At 41.5% G+C, this 23,697-nt stretch overlaps 1 protein-coding gene across 5 annotated transcripts in view; it reads right to left on the reverse strand.

Moving 5' to 3' along the window:
- Window positions 1-23,697, reverse strand: part of mtmr7b (myotubularin related protein 7b) — a 46,714-nt gene that overhangs the window by 9,485 nt on the left and 13,532 nt on the right. For 2 of the 5 annotated variants that reach the window (XM_078267008.1, XM_078266982.1), the window contains exons 10-14: window positions 22,598-22,647; window positions 14,291-14,491; window positions 12,911-13,045; window positions 9,235-9,361; window positions 6,151-6,970 (exon numbers count right to left, since the gene is read on the reverse strand). In XM_078267008.1, coding sequence (XP_078123134.1) covers window positions 6,596-6,970; window positions 9,235-9,361; window positions 12,911-13,045; window positions 14,291-14,491; window positions 22,598-22,647 — 888 coding nt within the window. In that variant the 3' untranslated portion in view covers window positions 6,151-6,595. Of the gene's footprint in view, window positions 1-6,150; window positions 6,971-9,182; window positions 9,362-12,910; window positions 13,046-14,290; window positions 14,492-22,597; window positions 22,648-23,697 lie in introns of those variants that run through there. The other 3 variants (XM_078266990.1, XM_078266998.1, XM_078267017.1) reach the window with 3 other exon arrangements.

The raw sequence follows: 23,697 nt of genomic DNA on the forward strand, positions 1-23,697 counted from the left end.
CTGATTGTTCGCTAAAGCCAAATCTATCAAAAAGTTTGATATAGGAATTAACCCTATCAAAAGCCTTTTCGGCGTCAAGGCTTAGTAGTTTCAACGCTTTATTTTCCTTTTCTGTTCTATCTATCAAATGTCATGTGTTCGCTGGTTTTTAACAAACCCAGTTAGGTCTTTGTCAATTCCAGGAAAAGATTCTCAATTCTTTTTGCAATATAATACATAATACATCGTTGTGTAGGGTTTATAATCTACGTTGAGAATTGAAATAGGTCTAAAGTTACTATATTCCCTGTCCTTTCCCTCCTTTGGGAGTACTGTAATGATTGCCTATTTCCATGATGGCAGAAGTTTACCTTCTCCTTTAATCAAATTAAATGCTTTCAACAGGAGGGGAGCTAGTTTTTCTTTAAAGGTTTTGAACCACTCCGCTGGAAAACCATCACTACTTGGAGTTTTACTTGACTTTAAAGGTCCAATATGTAATATATTTACTGTAATAAATCCAAAAATGACCCCAATGCGTCATCAGATATTAAGGAAACATGCTAAGTTGAAATACTATCTTTTCTGACAACAATGCTAATGCCAGTATTTTAATAATATGTGTGTTGTTATCAACTGCCCAATTTGACAGCCAAGCTGGGTTGCCAGATATACCTGTAAAAAACGTAAACCCAGCGCGCTACAGCTGTAACGTTCTCTTAATACAGCCACGAAAGCAGCAAACAAACGAAGGGGCTCAACGAAGATAAATTCTACCCGACCTAAAAACCCCGGCATGTTTCTAACAGTTGCGTGACCAGAGACGTAACAAACCCAAGGTAAATATTGGAGATGTATTTATTTATTTACGGGCATTTTATGTCATTTCAACATTTGTGTACTCACATTGAATTATATAGCTAGAGTACCCGAGTTGGTTACTCTCAAAAATAAATTGAGACACAGCCAGTAAAGTGATCCCGACTGGTCCTGGCGAATGCCGCCATGCTAACCCTGCTAACTGCTAACGTTACTGGAGGATCAGGCAAGCGAGCCACAGATGTTTACAACATGTAGCCTGTTCAGTGGCCGTAGCCGACAACGGTGAGTTATTTTAAGCCAAGAGAGGGGGGACTGTAAATCGGAAAGAGACGACCATGAGTTTACAGTGTGTTTAGCTATTGTTGCTGTAATTCTAAGCCAATAAAGTGTATTCAGTCGGGGGGAAAGGACAGCAAGGTAGTGTTATTTTTAGCGGTTCCTACCTAGGGTGCCCAGATTTCCCGGAACTAAAACGGGACACTTTGTGCGTGACAGTTGTGCTTGTGCACGCACACGCTATTTAACGTGAACATGTGCCAGCCCAGGTCAGACATAGACACAGACAGAGTAGACACAGTTTTGCCAACAGCACACGTAGGCCTACTGCTCACGACATAATGGGGTATCTCAGTTAATATTCATGAATTGTCTTGGAATGTAGCCTACATATCTAAGAAATAATATTAAAAGACATTGAGTGAGTTTTGTGTGGGACCAACTTTATTTTTCAGAATTAAAGCATTCTTTTGGAAAATGCACCTACTGAACTTGTGAAAAACTTAGTGAAAAGGTATTTTTCATTGCATGGCACTAAACGAATTATTTGGAACTGCTGCCACAGGCTTGAACTAAAGTTATGGTAACAGTTTACGGTAAGGGTACATGAATTATGAATAATAATTGACTTCACTGGTCTCTGTCAAAGTCTATGGCGTCGCTGTGTCCATTTCTTTCACTGTCTATTGTTAAAATGAGACAGATAAGAAGAGGCATTGCAACAATGTTTACAAATATACATTGTAACGCTGGCTGCACAGATTATGCAGACGCAGACCGCTACGATTGACTGACACACACACACACACACACATTGTCATTTAGTTAATGATCGGGCTATAATAAGACTACGTCCATAGTGGTTGGTGTAAACCGGGACATTTTAGCGTCCTGACAGGCTTTTGTCGGGACTCGGGACACGCAACTCAAAATCGGGACTGTCCTGGTCAAACCGGAATGTCTGGTCACCCTATTTCTACCGTAATTCTAACCCCAAGAAGAGTGCCTGTCAGTTGGGTACAGAGCACGTGAGCACGGGTTTCTATGACTGTCAATATAGCCAACGTTAGCTACTCTGCTGTGCTGTGGAGTAATGTCTGGCTATGTGAGACAAGCGTCTAGCAACATTGTTGTGGATGCTGCGGTCTCAGCCTGGCAACCTCCGTGAACTTCGAGTCTGGGGAGGAGGGCCCGGGGGAGACGACACTCTCCAGTATTTTGAATTTGTACTGCAGTAACTATTTTAAACGCTAGCTGTCAGTATTACATATTGCACCTTTAAGTTGGCAATTGCATTATTTATCTCTTCTAGTGGAACATCTGCTATGATAAAATCATTCTGTCTCTTGCCAATACGAGGTAGATCCAATTCATTAAGAAAATGTTCCATTGTTTCTACTTTAGTATCAGAGGTTTCGGTATATAGTTGTTTGTAGTAGTTTAGGAAAATGGCCTCTAATTCTTCTGTTACTGGATTTTTGAGGCTGATATAGATATTAGAGTCTAACAAATATATATTGGCAGATCTTTGTTTTTTAACAAAAACATTTTTGCAAAGGATACCTGAAATGTTGTTATTAAAACAGAACATTTTGCAGTTGAAAAATAAAGCTCTCATGTGGACAAAGTATGATATACTCTGGTAGTGATACCGATATATCTGCAAAATGCTCAAGTTGGACCATAATTGTTTTCTTTCTTGATGTATCATATATATTTAAATGGAAGTGAACAAGGATGTAAATGGATTAAAGGTCCCATGACATGGTGCTCTTTGGATGCTTTCATATAGACCTTAGTGGTCCCCTAATACTGTATCTGAAGTCTCTTTCCCGGAATTCAGCCTTGGTGCAGAATTACAGCCACTAGAGCCAGTCCCACAATGAGCTTTCCTTAGGATGTGCCATTTCTGTGTCTGTAGCTTTAAATGCTATTGAGGAGGAGAGAGGGGGGGGGCAAGGTGGAGGGTGGGGGTGTGGCCTTGACCAACTGCCACTTTGCTCGTTTGAAAGCCATGATGTCTCTCTCTCATGGGTGGGCCAAATTCTCTGGGCGGGCAAAGCAGAGAAAGGGGAGGTAACCTTGCTCCTTATGAGCTCATAAGGAGCAAGATTCCAGATCGGCCCATCTGAGCTTTCATTTTCTCAAAGGCAGAGCAGGATACCCAGGACTCGGTTTACACCTATCACAATTTCTAGCCACTGGGGGACCAGTGGCAGGCTGGGGGAACTCATATTAACGTTAAAAAACCTCATAAAGTAAAATGTTCATGCCATGGGACCTTTAATAAAACAACCACGAGAGCTATCTTTATGAAATATACAGATACCAGTTGTGATTAGAATCCTTAAATGGAGTTTTTCTATTTTGAAATGAGGAATGTTAAGAAAAAGACTCAATACTAAGAAATGCAACATGTTTTATAGCAATCATCCAATTGCAAGCTAGACCGTGGGCATAAAAGCCCTTAGCCATGCACACGGATCACAACATTTGGATTGCACCTGATCAAATCTGGTCATTGACTATTCATCAACAAGGGCTTCATTAGTGTCAGTCCCTTCTTATATTGTGATACTGTGATGAGTGGTTTCAAGGGTTCCAATGTGTTTATTTAATTTGTTATTGGAAGCTGTGTTTTTATGTGCTTCATGTCATGTTAAATAGTAAGTCAGACCCAGTATGTTGCAGTTTTGTTCCCTTTAACAGTGCATTTATTGATAAATCAGTTACATAAATGGATACAGAACACACACACACACACACACACACACACACACACACACACACACACACACACCACAGGCTACAGTGAAATATTCAAGTTGAGATCGAGAGGGGATCCTGGGACTTATAGCTAATTAGATGAAGTCAGTATTGTCACATACACAACAGCATTGTGACATTTGACCTCAAACTGCACACTGGCAGGGCCAATGAAAATTCAGCTTTTGCCAACTTAGTGCAGCAGAATAAGCCAAACTGCTCCCCAGCTTTAAAAGGGGAAACTTTTAATAATATACCAACAATAAAAAGTGGGCAAAATCTTTTTTTTCTTCATTTGGCTGTACAGAGTTGATCTTTTTAATATATTTTTAAGGGATTTCTTAAACTTGGTTGGTTAACTTTCAGCTCGGTTGGAAAATTAGACGTAGTCATATTTTCAAATCTTCAGTTATCTTTTAGCACTGACTTAATGTAGGGCCCTATGAAATCTGTCTTATAGCTTTTTTAAATTCTCAATTAAATTGAATCTAATCTAATCTAATCCAGAAAACATGGATACAATGGCATTTGAAACATCAGTTATCTGGCAAATTTAACTGGATTTGATCGGAAGGGTTCAGTTGGACCGAGGATAAATATTATTACATTAGTGTGGATATCAGGTCCTTATACAATGTTGACAGTACACTGAAACATAACAACAAAAATAAATGGCTTATAATAAACAATAACATTTTTGTTCTTATTGATTCTATTCCTGGTTATGACCATGAGTTCAAACTAGTTAAAGACATCTCCATTCAGACTGTAAATATAACTTAACACTACTACACATTCTCTTCCTTTATCTCCATCATGGCTGAGAGAGCAAACTTGTATTTTGTATTTTTTATTTTAAGCTGGATAACTTTGAATTCTCTTATTTCTAAATACTGATCCCTTATCGCACATTAGTGTTTTATGGAGTGATAGGGAAAAAAATAATTTAAGACTTGAGTGCAACTGGGGACAAGGTTTAATCAGGTAAGGGGAAAAACGGCCTTCCAGTGTTTAGTCCACACAATTTAACATTTTAAATTTTCCTGAGCAGCAACTCTCCAGTTTGATTTCTGTTTTTCCATTCAGCAATAACGCTTCATAAAGGGGTAAGGGGACTGATCTAGGGTGAGCTCATATCTGAAAACCCTCAAACTCACTAGAAACAATCTGCTTTCCTCTACGTGAACAAATATGATAATTTCCCAGAGAAATAGTATTTTTGTGACTCAGAATCAGCTTCTAATTGTATAATTACTGACTGAAAGTAGTTTACTAGTGTGGCCCCTCACACCTAACTTGGTCCAGACTGTGGAATAGGTATGTTATATCTCAAGGAACTTCCAAGGAGATATGACGTTACTGACATGTCTGCCCACGCATCTGCTTCTTCCAGTTTGTTTAAAGTAAATGTCTGATAGCACTACAAAGACATACCTGGGACTATTACTAGTATAATAACACATTATTTTACACTGAAGAAGGATGTAAATGTAAAAAAAATGTAAATAAATCATTCAGTTCATCTTTCATCATGTTGTAAATGATTTTTAGTTGTAAATGATTTGCCTTAAAGGAACACGCCGACTTATTGGGACTTTAGCTTATTCACAGTAACCCCCCAGAGTTAGATAAGTCCCTACATACCCTTCACATCTCCGTGTGTGTTGTAACTCTTTCCGACGGCTCCACCGGTAGCTTAGCCTAGCACGGATCCTGAAGGTAATCGGTTCCATCTAGCCTACTGCTCCGAATAAGTGACAACACGCACGGAGATGAGAAGGGTATGTATGGACTTATCTAACTCTGGGGGTTATGGTGAATACGCTTAAGTCCCAATAAGTCGGTGTGTTCCTTTAAGAGGAGTTTGTTGAAGAAATGGTAAATATGGACACAAGTTAAAGGGTAACTACCGTTTTTTTCAACCTGGATCCTATTCCTATGTTTTTGTGTCTAAGTGACTGATAGGAACAACAATCTTTGAAAATGGTCCAGCATTAAGCGTGAACGCTGTAACCGGCAGCCACACACCGGTCTGCAGTGTTGTCCGACCCTTAGAATATTAATCTGAGCCTGTCAATGGCAAAACGAGCACTTTTGTGAAGGTAAATACAAGCTGCACAATTGTCCTATTAACTTACATTGTAGCTTGTTTCACCGCTGCTGCTGCAGAGATCTTGCTTAATACTGGACCAATGTCAAAGATTGTTGTTCCAGGTTGAACAGGTAGTTACCCTTTAAGGTTGGTCTACTGTTTCATCAGATTGTTTCAATCCCCTCGTCAAGCCTGTGCTGTACATCATTTCAGGCTGGTTTCATGTAACATTTATTTGTATTATCTCACAGTAGTAATAGTGCATTCCTTAAACAAAGTACAACTGATAGTAATTGAGCAACCTAAAATCTGCATCCATATATAAAAAAAATAAAAGGCCTTTCTGGCCTTCTGCAAAAAAATAAAAATAAAAAACAATTAGAAATTAAAAATATGTCAAGATGTCTTTCAGAGTCAAAAAGGTGAACTGAAAAACAGCCAGTGAGGTGTCTCCCCTCTCTGTGACTCCCTTCAGTAGGAGAAGGAATGAGACAAACTACAGTTTGAAAACAAGAGATACAAGTCAGTCAGTTATCTCGTCACAGTTTGCCTCCGCTCCCCTCCAGGTGTTTGAATAAATATATTTATTTATTTTGAAAGTGTAAGAGCAGTCATTTCTTCTCTTACCTTCCAGCCAGGCGACTGGGTTCCCTTTTCTAGTCAGGCAGTAATAAAGACAGCCTCATCCAAGTCTGGGTCCTTGCCATCGTCCCCACGGCTGGACGAGCAGCTGCTGAGGTCGGCCACGCCTGACTCCAGGTCGCTGCGGGTGGAGAGGTCATCAGGATTGGGACTCTTGAGTTGGGTGTGTGGCCCTAGAGGCAGGGTGAGATCGGGGTCCTGGGTCGGAGTCTTCTGGTTGGCTGGTTCAGAAGAGAGCGTGTGACCGTTGTCCTGTGCATGGCTGGTGATTGTATCTGTGTAGGTGGTAGGCGGGTCCGGCCCGCGGTGTGTCTGCCGTAGGTGGCTAGTCCTCCTCCTCGGAACCTCGATCTTCTCCCATGTGATTGGCTTCCCTGTCAGGGCTGCTATCCTCTGCAGAGACAAGAGAACAACAAGACACACTTTTTATTCAAGGTCTTCCAACATCCTGTGTTCTTTAACCCCCCAACAAAGCACAAGTAGACTTTATATTTCACAATGACTGTTTTCCGTCAGATAATTTATACATTTCAACGTTTCCGACTGCACTTGAAAGCAGCTTATTTCACACGGAAGAGAGAAAGAAAAGAAACGATTTAGACATAGCGAGTGCTTTGTTGTTGCAGGGAACATTCAGGTATTACACAAACTCCTGGGCAGTTCAGTGCTTGTGTTTAATTTTTTACCCTCATAGTGTTTTAAAATGTTCTTGTGGCAGAGATAAAGGCAGTGTTGTTTCCTGTTTCCTGTATGGGACTCTCTTACCGCCTCAAACCATAGCTCAAAACACACCGACAAGTCTGATCTCCGGTTATATGATCGGCCACCGCAGCGTGACGTGGGGTTGCGTTTCTCCAAAAGTTGAGTCAGTCTCAACTTTTCGCCACAGCCCCGCTGCATTCTTTTGAGTTTCCACCCTGCGGCAACCCCCGCTGCAACCTAAACGCTCTACCCCCACTTAAAATGAATGGAAAGACCTGCGTTTTTGCCTGACCATCTGACTGCCGACGCAGGTTGTGTAAACGCAGCCTAAGGAGGTGGGAAATGTGGATAGCCGAATTTCAGTTGGACACCAGTGATTAGAGACATAACTCAGTTATTCTCACTATAGCCAGACATCATCTAAACATTACTCGAAGGAGCTGTATGTGAAAACGCAAATGTTGGAAACAGCTGGACCATATATTAAACGGTGTTTACCCTGCCAGCTGCCGATTACAAAGTTTGTTTAATGTCTGATTCAGCCCATGTCTGAATAGAGCAGCTCATTGTCCGCAGAGAATTCACAGCGAGTGGGCATGTTGATGACGTTCCTACCATGCGGCTGGTGCCAAACCTTTTTTATTTTATTTTTATTTATTTTTGGTCATTTTAGGCATTTCTTTTTTCATAAGACAACTAAAGACATGAAAGGGGAGATAGAGGGGGAATGACATGCAGCAAAGGGCCACAGGTCGGAACCCGCGGCCACTGCGTCGATGAGTAAACCTCTATATATGGGCGCCTGCTCTACCAGGTGAGCTATCCAGCCGCCCAGCTGGGGCTAAACCTGAGGAAAACAAACATCAGAGAGTAAAAAAGAAGAAGAGTTGGGTTGGGAACCAGAGTCCCCGTACGGATCGAAGTACCGAGTGTGGACTGGTAGCTGGAGAGATGCCAGTTCACCTCCTGGGCACTGCCAAATCACTCCGCCCAAGTAGCAGTGCTTCACCTTCTGAGAATATAGTTCCCAGTATGTATACGGTTAGAAGATGGCTGTGTCTCATGTGACCTTGTTATTTGTACACGCTGTGACTATACAAATCACAACATGCAAATAGGAAAATATTGGCGTTATTTTATCACTTATTGGGAGCAGTAGGCTTAGATGGAGCCGTTACCTCCAGGATCTGTGCTAAGCGAGGCTAGCGGTGGGTGCGTCAGACAGAGTTATGACACGCACAGAGATGAGAAGGGTATGTATGGACTTATCTAACTCTGGGGGATACGGTGAATAAGCTAAAGTCCCAATAAGTCGGCGAGTTCCTTTAACAGCGCTGTGCAATGCAAGAAAATCTCAAAACTGAACCGGGCAGACACAGCTGTTTTTATCAGACTCGGCCTGGGTCGGGTTAATTAAGTCTACTGCTAACTTATAACATTAATAACATTACCGTCACCAAAATGGCCCGCAAATCAAATCCCCTATTTCACCGTTCACCGTCAAGCCACTAAACATACGACATAAGACGATATCTCTCTCTCTCTCTCTCTCTCTCTCAGTAAGTCAGTAGTAGGCTATACAGTGGAGTTGCATATTAAGTGGGTTGGGGGTCCTTCTGTAAGTAATTTTGGGGTACAATTTGGTTTTGAAGAATTCTACAAGCAGCAATACCACAGGCCAAGCAATCGGCCCGTTCCAAACAGGAACATTTTCAACGGGCACTGTACTAGTTAGAGTTTAATTTAGGCAAAAAAGGAAAAAAACTTACATGATTTCAGTTGGACTTTCTGCTCAGAGAATTGTATTTAATCTCTTATTTAAACAGATTAATTTTGGCTACTAGATGTTGAATATAATAGGGGTCATGGTGGTGTCAAAAAGGTGTCTTTGTGTGTTGTATGCCTTGTCTGGAGCCCAGGTGGTGGTGGTGGTGGGCGGTTCCTCCTGGCGGTACCTCCTGATGATTGGTCAGCTCCTCCTCCAGCTGCTGGGACTCCTCCTTGACAGCAGACAGAAAGTCGACAGGTGACTGGCGAGGAGGTGTTGATTTCTCCGTGTGGTTATAGAGACCCTTCCACATTCTGGAGACAAAAAGGAAAAGAGAAATTAAAAGAATAACTGTTTTATTTAACTGTTTTTCTTAAAAAACAACGTGTAATTATATCTGACTGACAACGAGCTGGGACACTTTCTGATTTTGATAAGGAGGAAAGAAAAGAACAGGGATATCTGCAGTCAGAAAAATAAATTCAAGACTTTTGGGACCGGTTAATGCTTTCTAGAGTACTGTTTGACTGTTCTAAAAATAGATGTGATGTAAAGATATACAAATTATTGTATTACTGTTATTTCGAAAGGCAATAAATACATAGGACAGCAGTATTTATTTTGCCTTTTTTACTGTCAAATGACATGTCTCAACACAAATGTAAATGTCATAAAAACTAAGGATAGACCGACTGTCAGCCCTGGCTGATTATCGAGCCGTTTTTTGCAGTTTGCAGATTATCTGTATCTGCGTTTTATTTGACCGATAACGATAAAGTTAATTAATTAAAAAGAGCGCTACTTTGGCTCCGCTATAGCTCTGTGTCTGTCCCTCTGCTTCGGTTTCACTCCCCACTGAGTCTGACTTAATGTCCCCGCCACAACACTATCTGACTATCTTTTACTGTGTATTATGGTGAAAGTTTCTAATTTATTAAATAATTGCTTAAAGCATTTAAAGAAAGCTTTGTGTTGGAGTTTGTAACATTCCAAAATCTTAATTTTGACTTAAAGATTTTCATTTTCACTGTAAAATGCCTATCGATTCCAAATATCTGTTATCGGTTTCATTAAAGCGTAACCCTCGCCAAAATGCAAAGAGTCAAACTTTCATTTAAAAGCATAATTAGGACGGAAGCGCCACTTTTAACCCTCTGGCGCATAGCGGTCACTACAGTGGACAGCTGTTTAAAAGTCATTTTCTCCAAAATGCATTCGTTTCTATAGTGGAATTGCATATCAGCCCTTAGGATGCTCTCTGCTGCTCCCCTCCATTGAGGTTTATTCAGTGGTTAGTTGTTATAACTACAAGTGAACCTCCTCTGAATCCAAGATGGCTGACAGACAGCCACACTTGTTGACCACTGCTGGAATATCCTGCCAATCCTTCTATACCAGGAGAACCCTAGAGGTAAAAATATGATGATATGCCAGAATACCTAAGGAACAATATTATTCTTTTAGTTTTGAAAATTTTATTTCAAATAAGTAGTAAATTGCAATTAACCATGTGTCCAATGAAGTGAATGTCATGCATTGCTGAGTATATTTTCCAACACAAGTCATATGACACAGTGTCTGGGAGTCACAGGACAGTCATGGAGTCACAGGACAGTGTCTGGGTGTCACAGGACAGTGTCTGGATATCGCAGGACAGTGTCTGGGTGTCACAGGACAGTCATGGGAGTCACAGGACAGTGTCTGGGTGTCACAGGACAGTCATGGGAGTCACAGGACAGTGTCTGGGTGTCACAGGACAGTGTCTGGGAGTCAGAGGGCAGTGTCTGGGTGTCCCAGGACAGTCATGGAGTCACAGGACAGTGTCTGGGTGTCACAGGACAGTGTCTGGGAGTCACAGGACAGTGTCTGGGAGTCACAGGACAGTGTCTGGGTGTCACAGGACAGTGTCTGGGAGTCACAGGACAGTCATGGGAGTCACAGGACAGTGTACAGGACAGTGTCGACTGTCCCGGGACAGTCATGGGAGTCACAGGACAGTGTCTGGGTGTCACAGGACAGTCATGGCTGTCCCAGGACTGTCATGGGAGTCACAGGACAGTGTCTGGGAGTCACAGGACAGTGTCTGGGTGTCACAGGACAGTCATGGGAGTCACAGGACAGTGTCTGGGAGTCACAGGGCAGTGTCTGGGTGTCACAGGACAGTGTCTGACTGTCCCAGGACAGTTATGGGAGTCACAGGACAGTGTCTGGGAGTCACAGGACAGTGTACAGGACAGTGTCTGACTGTCCCGGGACAGTCATGGGAGTCACAGGACAGTGTCTGGGTGTCACAGGACAGTCATGGGAGTCACAGGACAGTGTCTAGGTGTCACAGGACAGTGTCTGGGAGTCACAGGACAGTGTCTGGCTGTCACAGGACAGTGTCTGACTGTCCCGGGACAGTCGTGGGAGTGACAGGACAGTGTCTGGGAGTCACAGGGCAGTGTACAGGACAGTGTCTGACTGTCCTGGGACACTCCTCAGGACACTACTAACAGGACAGGACAGTTTTTGCTACCACTGCTGCTGCAATAGGGCTATAGAATGTTAAAGTGTGTGAAAGTATGGTTAAGAGCTTTTCAAAGCATACAATTAAATAATTGTTCATGGATTTATGATAAAACTCAATTTGATTCATTATTCCATTAAGTTTATACTGTTAATGTTGAGGGCTTATGCGCATGTAGTCCAGTGTAGTGGACATGTTTGTAACTTTCTGAAAAAATCATATTTTTGAAAAAAAAGTGAATATATATATATGTATATGTATATATATTTTTTTTATATATATTAAAAAAAAAAAGTTTTACTCAGGCTTTCATAATTCATGCATCAGAGGGTTAAGATTGACTGTATTTTCGGGAGTGCTAGGGGTACTACTATGATCGCATCAAAATCACTATTTTTAAAACACTAAGAAGGCTCGACACAACATGAAACTTTGCTCGAAGTATCACAAGGGGCTCTATATATGAACTCGGAGATCGACACTTTTTGACTGGCAAGATGGTGGCGAGCGGAAAAACCAACTGCTAAAGTGAGTTGTTCAAAACTTTACTTTTACTTTTTTAGTAAACTCTGTGTACACAATGTTCTCAATGCTCGAGTTCATGTGTAGAGTTTCATGTTGTGTCGAGCCTTCTTAGTGTTTTAAAAATAGCGAATAATCGGTATCGGCTTTGAAAAAAACGTATCGGTCAATCCCTAATAAAAGCTACAGCCATATGTACCACTACATACAGTATTTATCATACACTTCTGAACCAAGAATAATTGTAGCTTTCTGTGGCAGAATCCTAGACTGTATAATATTAATGGACAGAGCATGTGTGACGTCACCCATTGGTTTGTGGAAATCTATGAGCCGTCGAGTTTGCCATCAAGGGCGCAGCCATCCTGGTTGCGGATGTGATGATTTTAGACGAGAGGAAGGAGTGAGGGAGGAGCCACGTTACATTACACACTTTCACTGGCAATCACATCATAGCCACGCCCTAAAACACCCTCTGCTTTATTGCTGATTTTAAAATCAATGAGACCATAATTCAAAAAATTAACATCATTCTGTATTGCAGAAGACTTAAAACTAGCTATTGAGACAATAAACTCATTACGAAAATGTTTACTGAGGTAATAAATCAAGTGAGAAGTGGGTTACTTTCTCATAGACTTCTACAGAAACCGACCTCCTTTTGCAACCGCACGTGTCGCCCCCTGCTGGAATTCAGACAGAATGCAGGTTTAAGGCACTTCCGCATTTGCAGCACTTCGCCGAACCAGATGCTTTGTCCATTAATATTATACAGTCTATGGGCAGAATACAGTCATGTGGTCTCACTGGGTGTGTTTGTGCAGAAACTCACTTGAAGCAATAGGGGGTGGTATTGGGTCGCAGGACGCCCTGACTCTGGCTCAGCTCAGCTTGGTACAAAGGGTTGGTGTACTCAGCCCTGTCCTTCCACAGCTGAGGCCACACAGAGTGACTCCGCTCACGAAGCCTGTAGTCAAACAACACACACCAACCAACAACGCAGTCAGCAACTTTATGATGCTGGAGAGTCAGGAGAGACTAGCGCTGGTTTTCTAGGTATCTATTCTATAGCTTTTTAATGGGTTTATCGGTGTTTCAAGCCCCCAACGTCTCCTTCCAGGCAGCGCTGCCTGTTTTAAGGTTAGGGTTAAGGTTAGGGTTAGGTGCCTTGAAGTCAACGGTCGCAGTGCTGCCTGGAAGGAGACGTTGGGGGCTTAAAAGACCTTAAAGGTAGACCTTGGTCTCACATCACCCTGGATTTTGTCACTGGCCTCCCTGTTTCTCAAGGTAAATATGTCATCTTGACTACTGTGGACCTTTTTCGAAAGCAGCAAACTTCGTGGCTGCCTACAGCTTTGGAGACTGCTAATTTGCTTGTAGAGAATGTGATTCGTGATTCGGGCTTTTTGTAAGGCCTTAGGGAGTACGGTGAGCCTGTCTTTCGGCTATCACACCCAAACCAACGGGCAGACAGAGAGAGCGAACCAGAATCTGGAGTTCGCTCTTTTGTTGTGTGGCTGAATCCAACCCCTCCTCCTGGTGTACACATCTTACCTGGGTGGACTACTCACACCCAACAGTCTCGCCAACTCAGCCTCCGGTATCTGCCCCTTTGAAGCCTCCCTCGGTTACCAGCCCCCACTGTTCCCTTTTCCAAGAGACTGACCTTGGCGTCCCCTCTGTTACTGAGCATATCCACCGTTGCAAGAGGGTCTGGCAGGAGATTCGCATAGCCTTGGAACGCATCCAGGATACCTCACAGCAATCAGCAAATAGACACAGGAACCCAGCCCCTCCCTACCAACCAAGTAAGTCAGTTTGCTCACAGAATCCAGCAAGCTCTCAACCCGCTATATTTATCCGCTTCCTGTTGAAAGGGTCATTAACCCCACTGCTGTCAAGCTCACATTCCGTTATCATGAAGATTCCCCACATTGCTCTCAAATTAAATAAAGAAAGATAGGAATAAAACTCCATAATAAAGTAGATATCATAACACAAATACTGTTGTTACTTAATAATATTTATAATAATTGATAATAAAATGAATAAAACATATCTCATTAAATGAAACTATACTTACCATTTGGACAGAAAAAACTATGCGTACTGTGCTTATTTCTGACAAGCAGAACAGTGAACACCTTTGGTTTAACATGTCTCTTTAGACCATCCAGTGCATATATAGTGTATCTGTGTATGTCAGTCCTACCTCATATCCCTGCGTTCCTTTTGGCAGTTGCCCAGGAAGGTCCCATACTGACTGGAGTAGACGTGTGTGTGTATTGCGATGATGAAGCGCTCGTTGAACTCAAAGGCACATGGGAACTGCTCAGACAGCTGCCACACACACTCCAGGAACTGATCAATAACTGGAGACACCTCTTTAGGATCTCCATCAAGGTGGGCATACCTGCAGGGAAACAGCCCCATCTTAACTGTCCATCACACTACACTCTCTTCAAAAAATCATGTATATAGTTTTTGGTGACCAATTCTTTATTAAATATTGAACAGACATACATAAATATGTATGTCTGAATTCTAAAGAGCTGTGTAAGATATTTAAAAAGAGAATGGAAAAATGCATGTAAACCTGTTTAAAAAAGCACACTTCTCAAATGGTCTCATAAATAATAAATTTAAAATATACGTAGAGAAAACCTAACAAGGAACAAAGATAATCTACTTTTGTCTGTGTTATTTTGAAAATATTACTTTTGAGCTTTTGTAAAATAAAATGTTACCAAACTGATACTATTTCACGAGTACCTCTAATGTTTTAATTTGTTATTCTTAGTTCAAGATAAGGCTTTATATCACTAACAGATATATAGAGACAGTGGAAAACCCATGTCTGACCTTTAGTGATAGTTTTAAAGTTTTCTTTTTACAAATTATTACACATAACTTTCACTAAATGTATTAAAGACTGAACAAAGTTAAAGAACAAAAGCAATAATATCAATGTTCTAATTAAATAGGGCTGTAAAATAGGCTAAGAACTTCATTTTTAATGTGAATATGATAGAAAGTCTGGCTTTTGTTTTAGTAAATATTTTATTTTAGACAGCATAATTGTAAGAGAAAGTAATTCAAATTAAGAACTGGTCTATAAAGATGATGTAAGTCCCGATTGCACCTGTTCCGAGTTAAAGGGTAACTACTGTTTTTTTTTCAACCTGTACCCTATTTTCCTATGTTCTTTAAGTGACTGAACAACAGTCTCTGACATTGGTCAAGTATTAAGCACGATCGCTGCAGTCGGCAAGCTACAATGTAAGTTAATAGGGCAATTGTGCAGCTTGTATTTACGTTCCCAAAAGTGCTTGTCCATTGACAGGCTCAGATTAATATTTTAAGTGTCTGACAACATTATGGAAAGGATTTCTAAGGAGATCGACCTTTCTGTTGTATTGTAAGATCCTTTTTAAACATAAAGAAATCAGCAAAACTCCATGTAAATAAACAGATTTTAGCATCGTCAAATACACTTTATCACTTTAGTCAACAGAAACAAAATAAAACTATTATGTGAAAATATAATAGCTCTATACATGCTAAAAGTATCGTTTAGCGCTAGAAACCTCAGAGCTTTTTCTGGTTAAACAGAAAGGTCTTAAAGAGCTTTAAAGAGCTTAATACTGGACCAATTTCGAAGATTGTTGTTCCACTTACACACAAACACATAGGAAATAGGGTCCAGGTTGAAAAAAATGGTAGTTACCCTTTAATGCAAATTTCAAACTTCCTTTATGTTTACCTTTTGTCTTGATAAATTGAGTATCATTTATATTTCCACAGCACTAATTAATTCCAGTCAAGGGATAGAGATAGATATATATATATATATATATATATATATATATATATATATATATATATATATATATATATATGAACCTGCAGCTCTCTTAATACATCCATGTTCTGGTCCTTTTACTTTTCCATTTTTCCCAAACAATGTTAAAGCAGTTACACACCGGCCAATTATCAGCCGTCGGACAGTCTGGCGAGGTCAGTGACTCGAGTCTGTTCAGTGTGTACCGTGCCGTTGTCCATTGGAGGAGCTATCGGCCTTCATTTTCGCCAACCTGACATGCTCAGTCGGAGACAGGGCAGTCGGGACTCACCCGGAAATGGCAAGCGGGATGAGCGTGACTAAGCCTCTCAAAATATGACAAAAATCTTTTAAACTGACCTTTGTGGATCTGAAATGAAGACAGATTCAGCAACTGCATGGCCTATTTCTCGCTTAAAATGTTTTCAGAAACACATTTCGGTGAACTATTTTAGTACAATATGAGATCGTATTCTGAACAAGCCGCCATGACAGTCTGGCTTTGAATTTCCGGAGAAAACAAACCCATGTGACGGGTTCGTCCAATCGGCTGCCGGTTTTCATTTTTTGGGCGACAATACAGATTAGCGCCGCCTACTGTTATGGAGACGTATTACGTCTCGTCGCTTTGGTGTGTTCCGAGGCACTTTTTTGACCAACTCGGCGAGACTGATCAGCCCAATTGCCTTTTCTGCCGACGGTCGGCCGTCTGGTTGGTGTGTAACTGCCTTTAAGATACCGTGAATGCCATTCAACCCTTCTAGCAAAATCTCACGTTAAAGTCTTTCAACCAGCCCGTTATTACTAGGCTTTTAATGTGAACATTGATAGCAAAAATGGAAATCTGGAAAAACGCAAATTAATAGGTGAATACATTTCCGTTCAAAATAGAAACTCAGAGCAGTAAAGTGATAATAACATGCTGTTGTACAACATAAATTAGTGCTCTGGAAATGTAGTCTATGCTATCATGTAAAAGCTGTAGAAGGCTACAGGTAATTTCAACCTAATCATTTCATGGATATGGTAGTTTGGATATGTGATTTATATACTAGGGCTGGATCCGAATATTCAAATAGTCGAATATTCGTTCGATTTAGGGATTCGAATATCAGTGTTTTTTTTTTAAAGTGCATGCAGGCTGAAATTCAATGCGTTTTGTCTGGACTAAGCCAATAGCTAAATGTACGCTAGCTGCTGACCAATTCATGCAGCGCTATGTTGTCCATCTCAGCCAAGAATGGAGAAATGTTGAGTTACAAGCGAGCAATCTGATCTTTGTAGAGGTCTGTTATATTGTAACATTAGCAGCCTAGTGTCCTTTTTTAGGCGATTTGATAGGGTAAAGATAGTACAGCCATGCATAACGCCAATGCTTTAGTGAGGCACTGGCTGGCTGAGCATTTATTCACAAACACTGCGTCAGTCTTCACTCGTCAGACAGTTCAGCAAAAAAGCAGGTCCTTCGATTTGTCTAGAAGGCCTGCGGCAAAAATTGAGACCGACTTCAACTTTTGGAGAAAAGCAACCTGACGTCACCCTGCGGTGGACAATTATGTAACCGGCCATCAGACTCGTCTGTTTTACGTTGTGAGAGTCCCGTAACGTTACAGTAAAAGGGAAACATCACTACTTCTATCGCTGCCAAAAAAAGTTTTATAATACAGTGGTGTGAAAAAGTGTTTGCCCCCTTCCTCATTTCCTGTTCCTTTGCATGTTTGTCACACTTAAGTGTTTCGAACATCAAACCAATTTAAACAATAGTCAAGGACAACACAAGTAAACACAAAATGCAATTTGTAAATGAAGGTGTTAATTATTAAAAGGTGAAAAAAAATCCAAACCATCATGGCCCTGTGTGAAAAAGTGATTGCCCCCCTAAACCTAATAACTGGTTGGGCCACCCTTAGCAGCAACAACTGCAACCAAGCGCTTGCGATAACGTGCAATGAGGCTTTTACAGCGTCCCTGGAGGAATTTTTGGCCCACTCATCTTTGCAGAATTGTCCTAATTCAGTTACATTAGAGGGTTTTCGAGCATGAACGGCCTTTTTAAGGTCATACCACAACATCTCAATAGGATTCAGGTCAGGACTTTGGCTAGGCCACTCCAAAGTCTTCATTTAGTTTTTTCTTCAGCCATTCGGTGGTGGACTTGCTGGTGTGTTTAGGATCATTGTCCTGCTGCAGAACCCAAGTTCGTTTCAGCTTGAGTACACGAACAGATGGTCGGACATTCTCCTTCAGGATCTCTTGGTAGACAGCAGAATTCATAGTTCCTTTTATCACGGCAAGTCTTCCAGGTCCTGAAGCAGCAAAACAGCCCCAGACCATCACACTACCACCACCATATTTTACTGTTGGTATAATGTTCTTTTATGAAATGCAGTGTTCCTTCTACGCCAGATATACTTGGACACACACCTTCCAAAGAGTTCCACTTTTGTCTCATCGGTCCACAGAATGTTGTCCCAAAAGTCTTGGGGATCATCAAGATGTGTTCTGGAGAAATTGAGACAAGCTTTGATGTTCTTTTTGCTCAGCAGTGGTTTTCTCCTTGGAACTCTGCCATGCAGGCCATTTTTGCCCAGTCTTTTCCTGATGGTGGAGGCATGAACGCTGACCTTAACTGAGGCAAGTGAGGCCTGCAGTTCTTTGGACGTTGTTGTGGGGTCTTTTGTGACCTCTTGATGAGTCGGCGCTGCGCTCTTGGGGTAATTTTGGGCGGCCGGCCACTCCTGGGAAGGTTCACCACTGTTCCATGTCTTCGCCATTTGTGGATAATGGCTCTCACTGTGGTTCGCTGATTCTCAAAGCTTTGGAAATGGCTTTATAACCCTTTCCAGACTGATAGATCTCAATTACTTTCTTTCTCAATTGTTCCTGAATTTCTTTGGGTCTCGGCATGATGTGTAGCTTTTAAGGATCTTCTGGTGGACCTTACTGTGTCAAGCAGCTCCTATTTAAGTGATGCCTTGATTGTGAACAGGTGTGGCAATAATCAGGCCTGGGTGTGGCTAGAGAAATTGAACTCAGGTGTGGACAACCACAGTTATAGTATGTTTTAACAAGGGGGGGGCAATCACTTTTTCACACAGGGCCATGATGGTTTGGATTTTTTTTCTCCTTTAATAATAAACACCTTCATTTACAAATTGCATTTTGTGTTTACTTGTGTTGTCCTTGACTTTTGTTTAAATTGGTTTGATGTTCAAACACTTAAGTGTGACAAACATGCAAAGGAACAGGAAATGAGGAAGGGGGCAAACACTTTTTCACACCACTGTATAAAGGTAAAAAACAAAACACAAGCACTGAACTGCCCAGGAGTTTGTGTAACAACAGGTGACTATTTCCTCCAACAAGAAAGAACGGTCAACAGCTTGATCTCTTTTCTTACTCTCTTTTTCCGGTTAAATGAAGCTGCCTTCAAATGCTGTCGGAAATGTTGAACAAAACCCCACCTCCTCTTCCTCTTTTCTTTTCCTGTAACGCAAGCGCCCATGTGCGCTCAAACTTAACGGACCCATTAAGTTCGGAAGTAGTTTGCAAAAGACTGAGAAACGATTCAATAAGGACATCCTGCTAAAAACTAAAAACTCCTCCAACAGATTTAACCCGATTGACTCGAAAATTGGTCAGTACAATCTAAAGACCTGGGCAAAGCTAAATTGCAAAGCTTTTCATTTTTTATCGTACGGTGTGGGCGTTCCAAGGGGGCAAATTTCGATGTTCCCTCGCCAAACAGGAACTAGTTTGTGACTAGACTGTACATTGTCCAATCTGCCCCAAACTGCTCAAGGTTGATAAGGGTCCTGGCCTGAAGACATGTACATGTTACACTGAGTTATAGTCATAGCGCCCCCTACTGGCAACAGGAAGTTACAGTCTTTACACTTTGATGTCCCTCAACTGACCTTGACGATGCTTCAATTTGAAGATCATGATTTTTTGTTGAAGGGCGTGGCCATGGCTGCATGGTGAACCGGGATGTTACGTCATGAAACAGAAAGTTGTTGTAACTCGATTGGACATGATACACCGTCTCGTCTCATTGGTGTAAACTAGCAGTGTAAACTAGCAGGTTTCAGAACATTGCAGACCTGCGCGTAGTAAGTTTCAACTCGTCTCGTTGCAAATCTTTGGTCTGACCTGGGCTTTACTCATCTATACAGACACCAAACTAACCAAAAGAGACAACAAATTTTTGGATCCATTGTCCTGAAATTTGTTTTATTGTAGCATTTAAAATGGGATTGACCCATTTATGGTTGGCCCTGTCTTACAAAATAAAATACACATAAGTATTGTAATGGTGTTGCTCTGCAGACACTTTTGAAGTGTGTTTAAGTCAGACTTCCAAATAGGCCTGTTGCGATAGTCAATATATGGACTTATCACACGATATATGGAAATGATCTCGGTAGCTCTTGGTGACGCAATATATTGCAATTGCTTATTTTTATAATTGAAAATAAGCAATTTTGACATGCAAATGAATATTACCAACATTTTAGTCGATCGCGCCGCCTCTGTCATCTCGGGGCTCAGGCAGCGTCTCCACACTAGAGTCCGGATCAGGCCGAATTTTTCTGTCCGAACCCGGCCCGCGTCCGACAGAACCGTGACCGAGCCTGGCCCGAGCCCGACAGGCATCAAGAGATTTATGTCCGAGCCCGACCCGAACCCGACACCGTTAAAATCTCATTTTTTTCTCATACTAATGACACATGTAGGCATACATGTGTCATTAGTATGAGAAGGTTTTTTATGTGGAAAGCTTTTATTAAGCAACTGTAGTAAGGCATTCGGAAATGTCAACAGATGAGCGCATCAGCGCACACGGGGCAACAAGCTCACGTTAATAAGCTGTTAAAATCTTCAATGTGTTAACCTTCACTGCTTGCTTCGTTTCTGACCGTGATCAGAAAACCAGGGGAGACTTGGTACCTCCAGGGCCGCCGTTATAACATGAATAACTCTGCTCCGGTCGCATTTACACATCTGCTCCTCTTTCTCTATCAATCTTCTGACCAGCTTCCACATAGACACATACACACACAGACACATGAGCTCTCTTAAAGGAGCCGCAGCACCATTTTACAACAAATGTCTTTTCACGCTGATGTGACCGAGCCCGGCCCGAACCCGACCATAATTTCTAAATATCTGTCCGAACCCGGCCCATCGGGTACCGTCGGGACCCGTCGGGCTCGGGTCATGTATCCATGCCTTACTCCACACACACACACACACACACACACACACAGAGCGGATAGCGACAGGTCAAGAGAAGACGTGAACCCACTGCAGGCCCTATAGTGTTTCGTGACCAGTTAGGAAGAATAAGTCCCAATGGACTTTGTTACAAAGCCGCAATCTTCAGTTCCGGTTTGGGAACATTTTGGCTTTAAGCCGAATGAGAGAGGTGAGCCAATTAACGTGGATGAGCCAGTATGTCGATTTTGTTTAAAAACAGTGGCAGTGAAAAGAGGCAACATAACTAACCTAAAATCTCACCTAAAACGTAACCATCCCACCCAGTTTTCAACCTGGGAACAACAACCGCAGCTGGAGGTGGAGAGGGGTCTTCCAGACAGTTATCTGTTACAAATGCTTTTTCCCGGCAGTGCAAATATAAACGTGACAGCACGAAATGGCGCACGCTCACAGATTGCATAACTCCCTATATAGCCAAAGAGATGCAGCCATTAAACACGGTCGAAAAACCAGCATTTAAAAATATGCTGCAAACTTTTGACAAACCGTACGATTTGCCAAAGAAAACATACATCTCCCAAACTGCCATCCCATCTTTGTACAACAAAGTAAAAGACATTCTGAAGGCGATAAAAGACATCTCCCTTTACTCTGCCACTACAGCACTTTCTGTTAACAAATGTGTATTTATTATTTATTTATGTTTTATTTATTTAGGATATATTTTTTGACATTCTCTTCCAATGTCTAAATATTCTTAAAGTGCTCATATTATGCTCATTTTCAGGTTCATAATTGTATTTAGAGGTTGTACCAGAATAGATTTATGTGGTTTAATTTTCAGAAAACACCATTTATTTGTTGTACTGCACATTGCTGCAGCTCCTCTTTTCACCCTGTGTGTTGAACTCTCTGTTTTAGCTACAAAGTGAGACATCTTACTTCTGTACCATCTTTGTTGGGAGTCGCACATGCGAAGTAAGTACTGCTAGCTTGTCAGTTGCAGAGTATGAGGCAATGCCATGCTAGCAGCTAGGCGAGCATTATAACGTGTTACAAAGTGACACACGTTCGTCACGGAAGTAAATGCTGGACTACAACAGAGCTGTTTGTGAACAGTGTTTTCTCTGGAAGATGGTAAGTCCCTTTGGGGTGGACTTTGGACTTTTTCACTTTGTAAACCTATAACGTGCACAAAAAGATATATAACACAATAAAGGAAAGGGGAAACGCCAAAAAGCATAATATGAGCACTTTAAGAATGAAATGTTCTTTGAGCTTGGAAAGAGTGTGCTTGCATTATTTTGCTATAATATTGTCATATTGTCATTATGTAATCAGTGGCATAAAATGGTCCTTAAAATGACAATAATATCATTCATCACAATTAATTTTGGGATAATATATCGCACAACAAAAAGGAGTTATCATTACAGCCCTAATTCCAAAGTTAATTACCTGTGGGAGAACTTGTGTCCGAAGCAAACCCAGTCTCTCTCTATCAGCACCTAGAAGAGAAGAGAGGAAGAGGTGGAAATATAAAGCAGGAAAGGAAGGAAGGATGGCAGGAATGAAGGAAGGAAAGGAAGTAGGAAGGAAGGAAAGAAAGAAAGGAGGGAATGAAGGAAGAAAGGAGGGAATGAAGGTAGGAAGGAAGGGTAGAGATTTAAGATGTATTAATTTAAAATAAGAAGTGCATATTGATGAACATTTATGTAAATATGCAAGCGTATAGCCACTAAACCTGTTTGAGTCGTGATTCACTCGGATCTTGCACCCGAGTCTTTCAATTGACTCATGAGTCTCTAGTATCAATAACTCAGATCAGTTGAGTCCTACTATAATTATATTGTCATTAATTAAAATGATAACAGCGCCGCACACAAACCTCTTGCAACATTAGCTACTACTAGTCCGAGCCATCTTAGCTGCCAAAAGCTTTATAACTTACAATTTCGTAGGCAACAACAACTCCACATGTCAACTCAAACGACTGAGCGAGCAGAGAGACAGTCCGAGACAGATTATAGGAACTTCCCGACCCGCAGACTCAGAGCCGGAAACATTGCAAGCTCGCAGACCATGGGACTCACTCGAGAACTCATGAGTCCTCCATGACTCATGAGTTCTCGCGTGAGTCAGTCAATCGCGCGAATCAGCCGGCTATGAGTGGATCTGTAGCAGACAAGCGAGGTTTCTCCTCGAGCTCAGGGTAAAGCAAATCCACAATTTTTCCACCATTCTTTCACTTCTGAAATAACATACAATGTTCTGCATGTAGCCTAGCTAGGCCTATTGTAGGTTTTGGTGTATAAATGTAGTATGTTTAAATGCAATTAGGTCGAGGAATACATTTTGAAAGTATCCTTCCCAACACTGGTCGTGTAGCATTGTAGCAGTGTAGCGTCAAAAGATAGGCCTGCAGGCTTCTTTTCTCTGTACAACTACTCGATCAATCTTTCCTAAGCATGTGTTTGTATCAGCACAGCTTCCCTCTAACTCTGAGCTGGGAAATGCCACTGCCTTTATATGGCTCTCAATTAGCTCTGGACCGCAGC

Source organism: Sander vitreus, chromosome 2 (assembly GCF_031162955.1).
Source record: "Sander vitreus isolate 19-12246 chromosome 2, sanVit1, whole genome shotgun sequence".
NCBI lineage: Eukaryota > Metazoa > Chordata > Actinopteri > Perciformes > Percidae > Sander > Sander vitreus.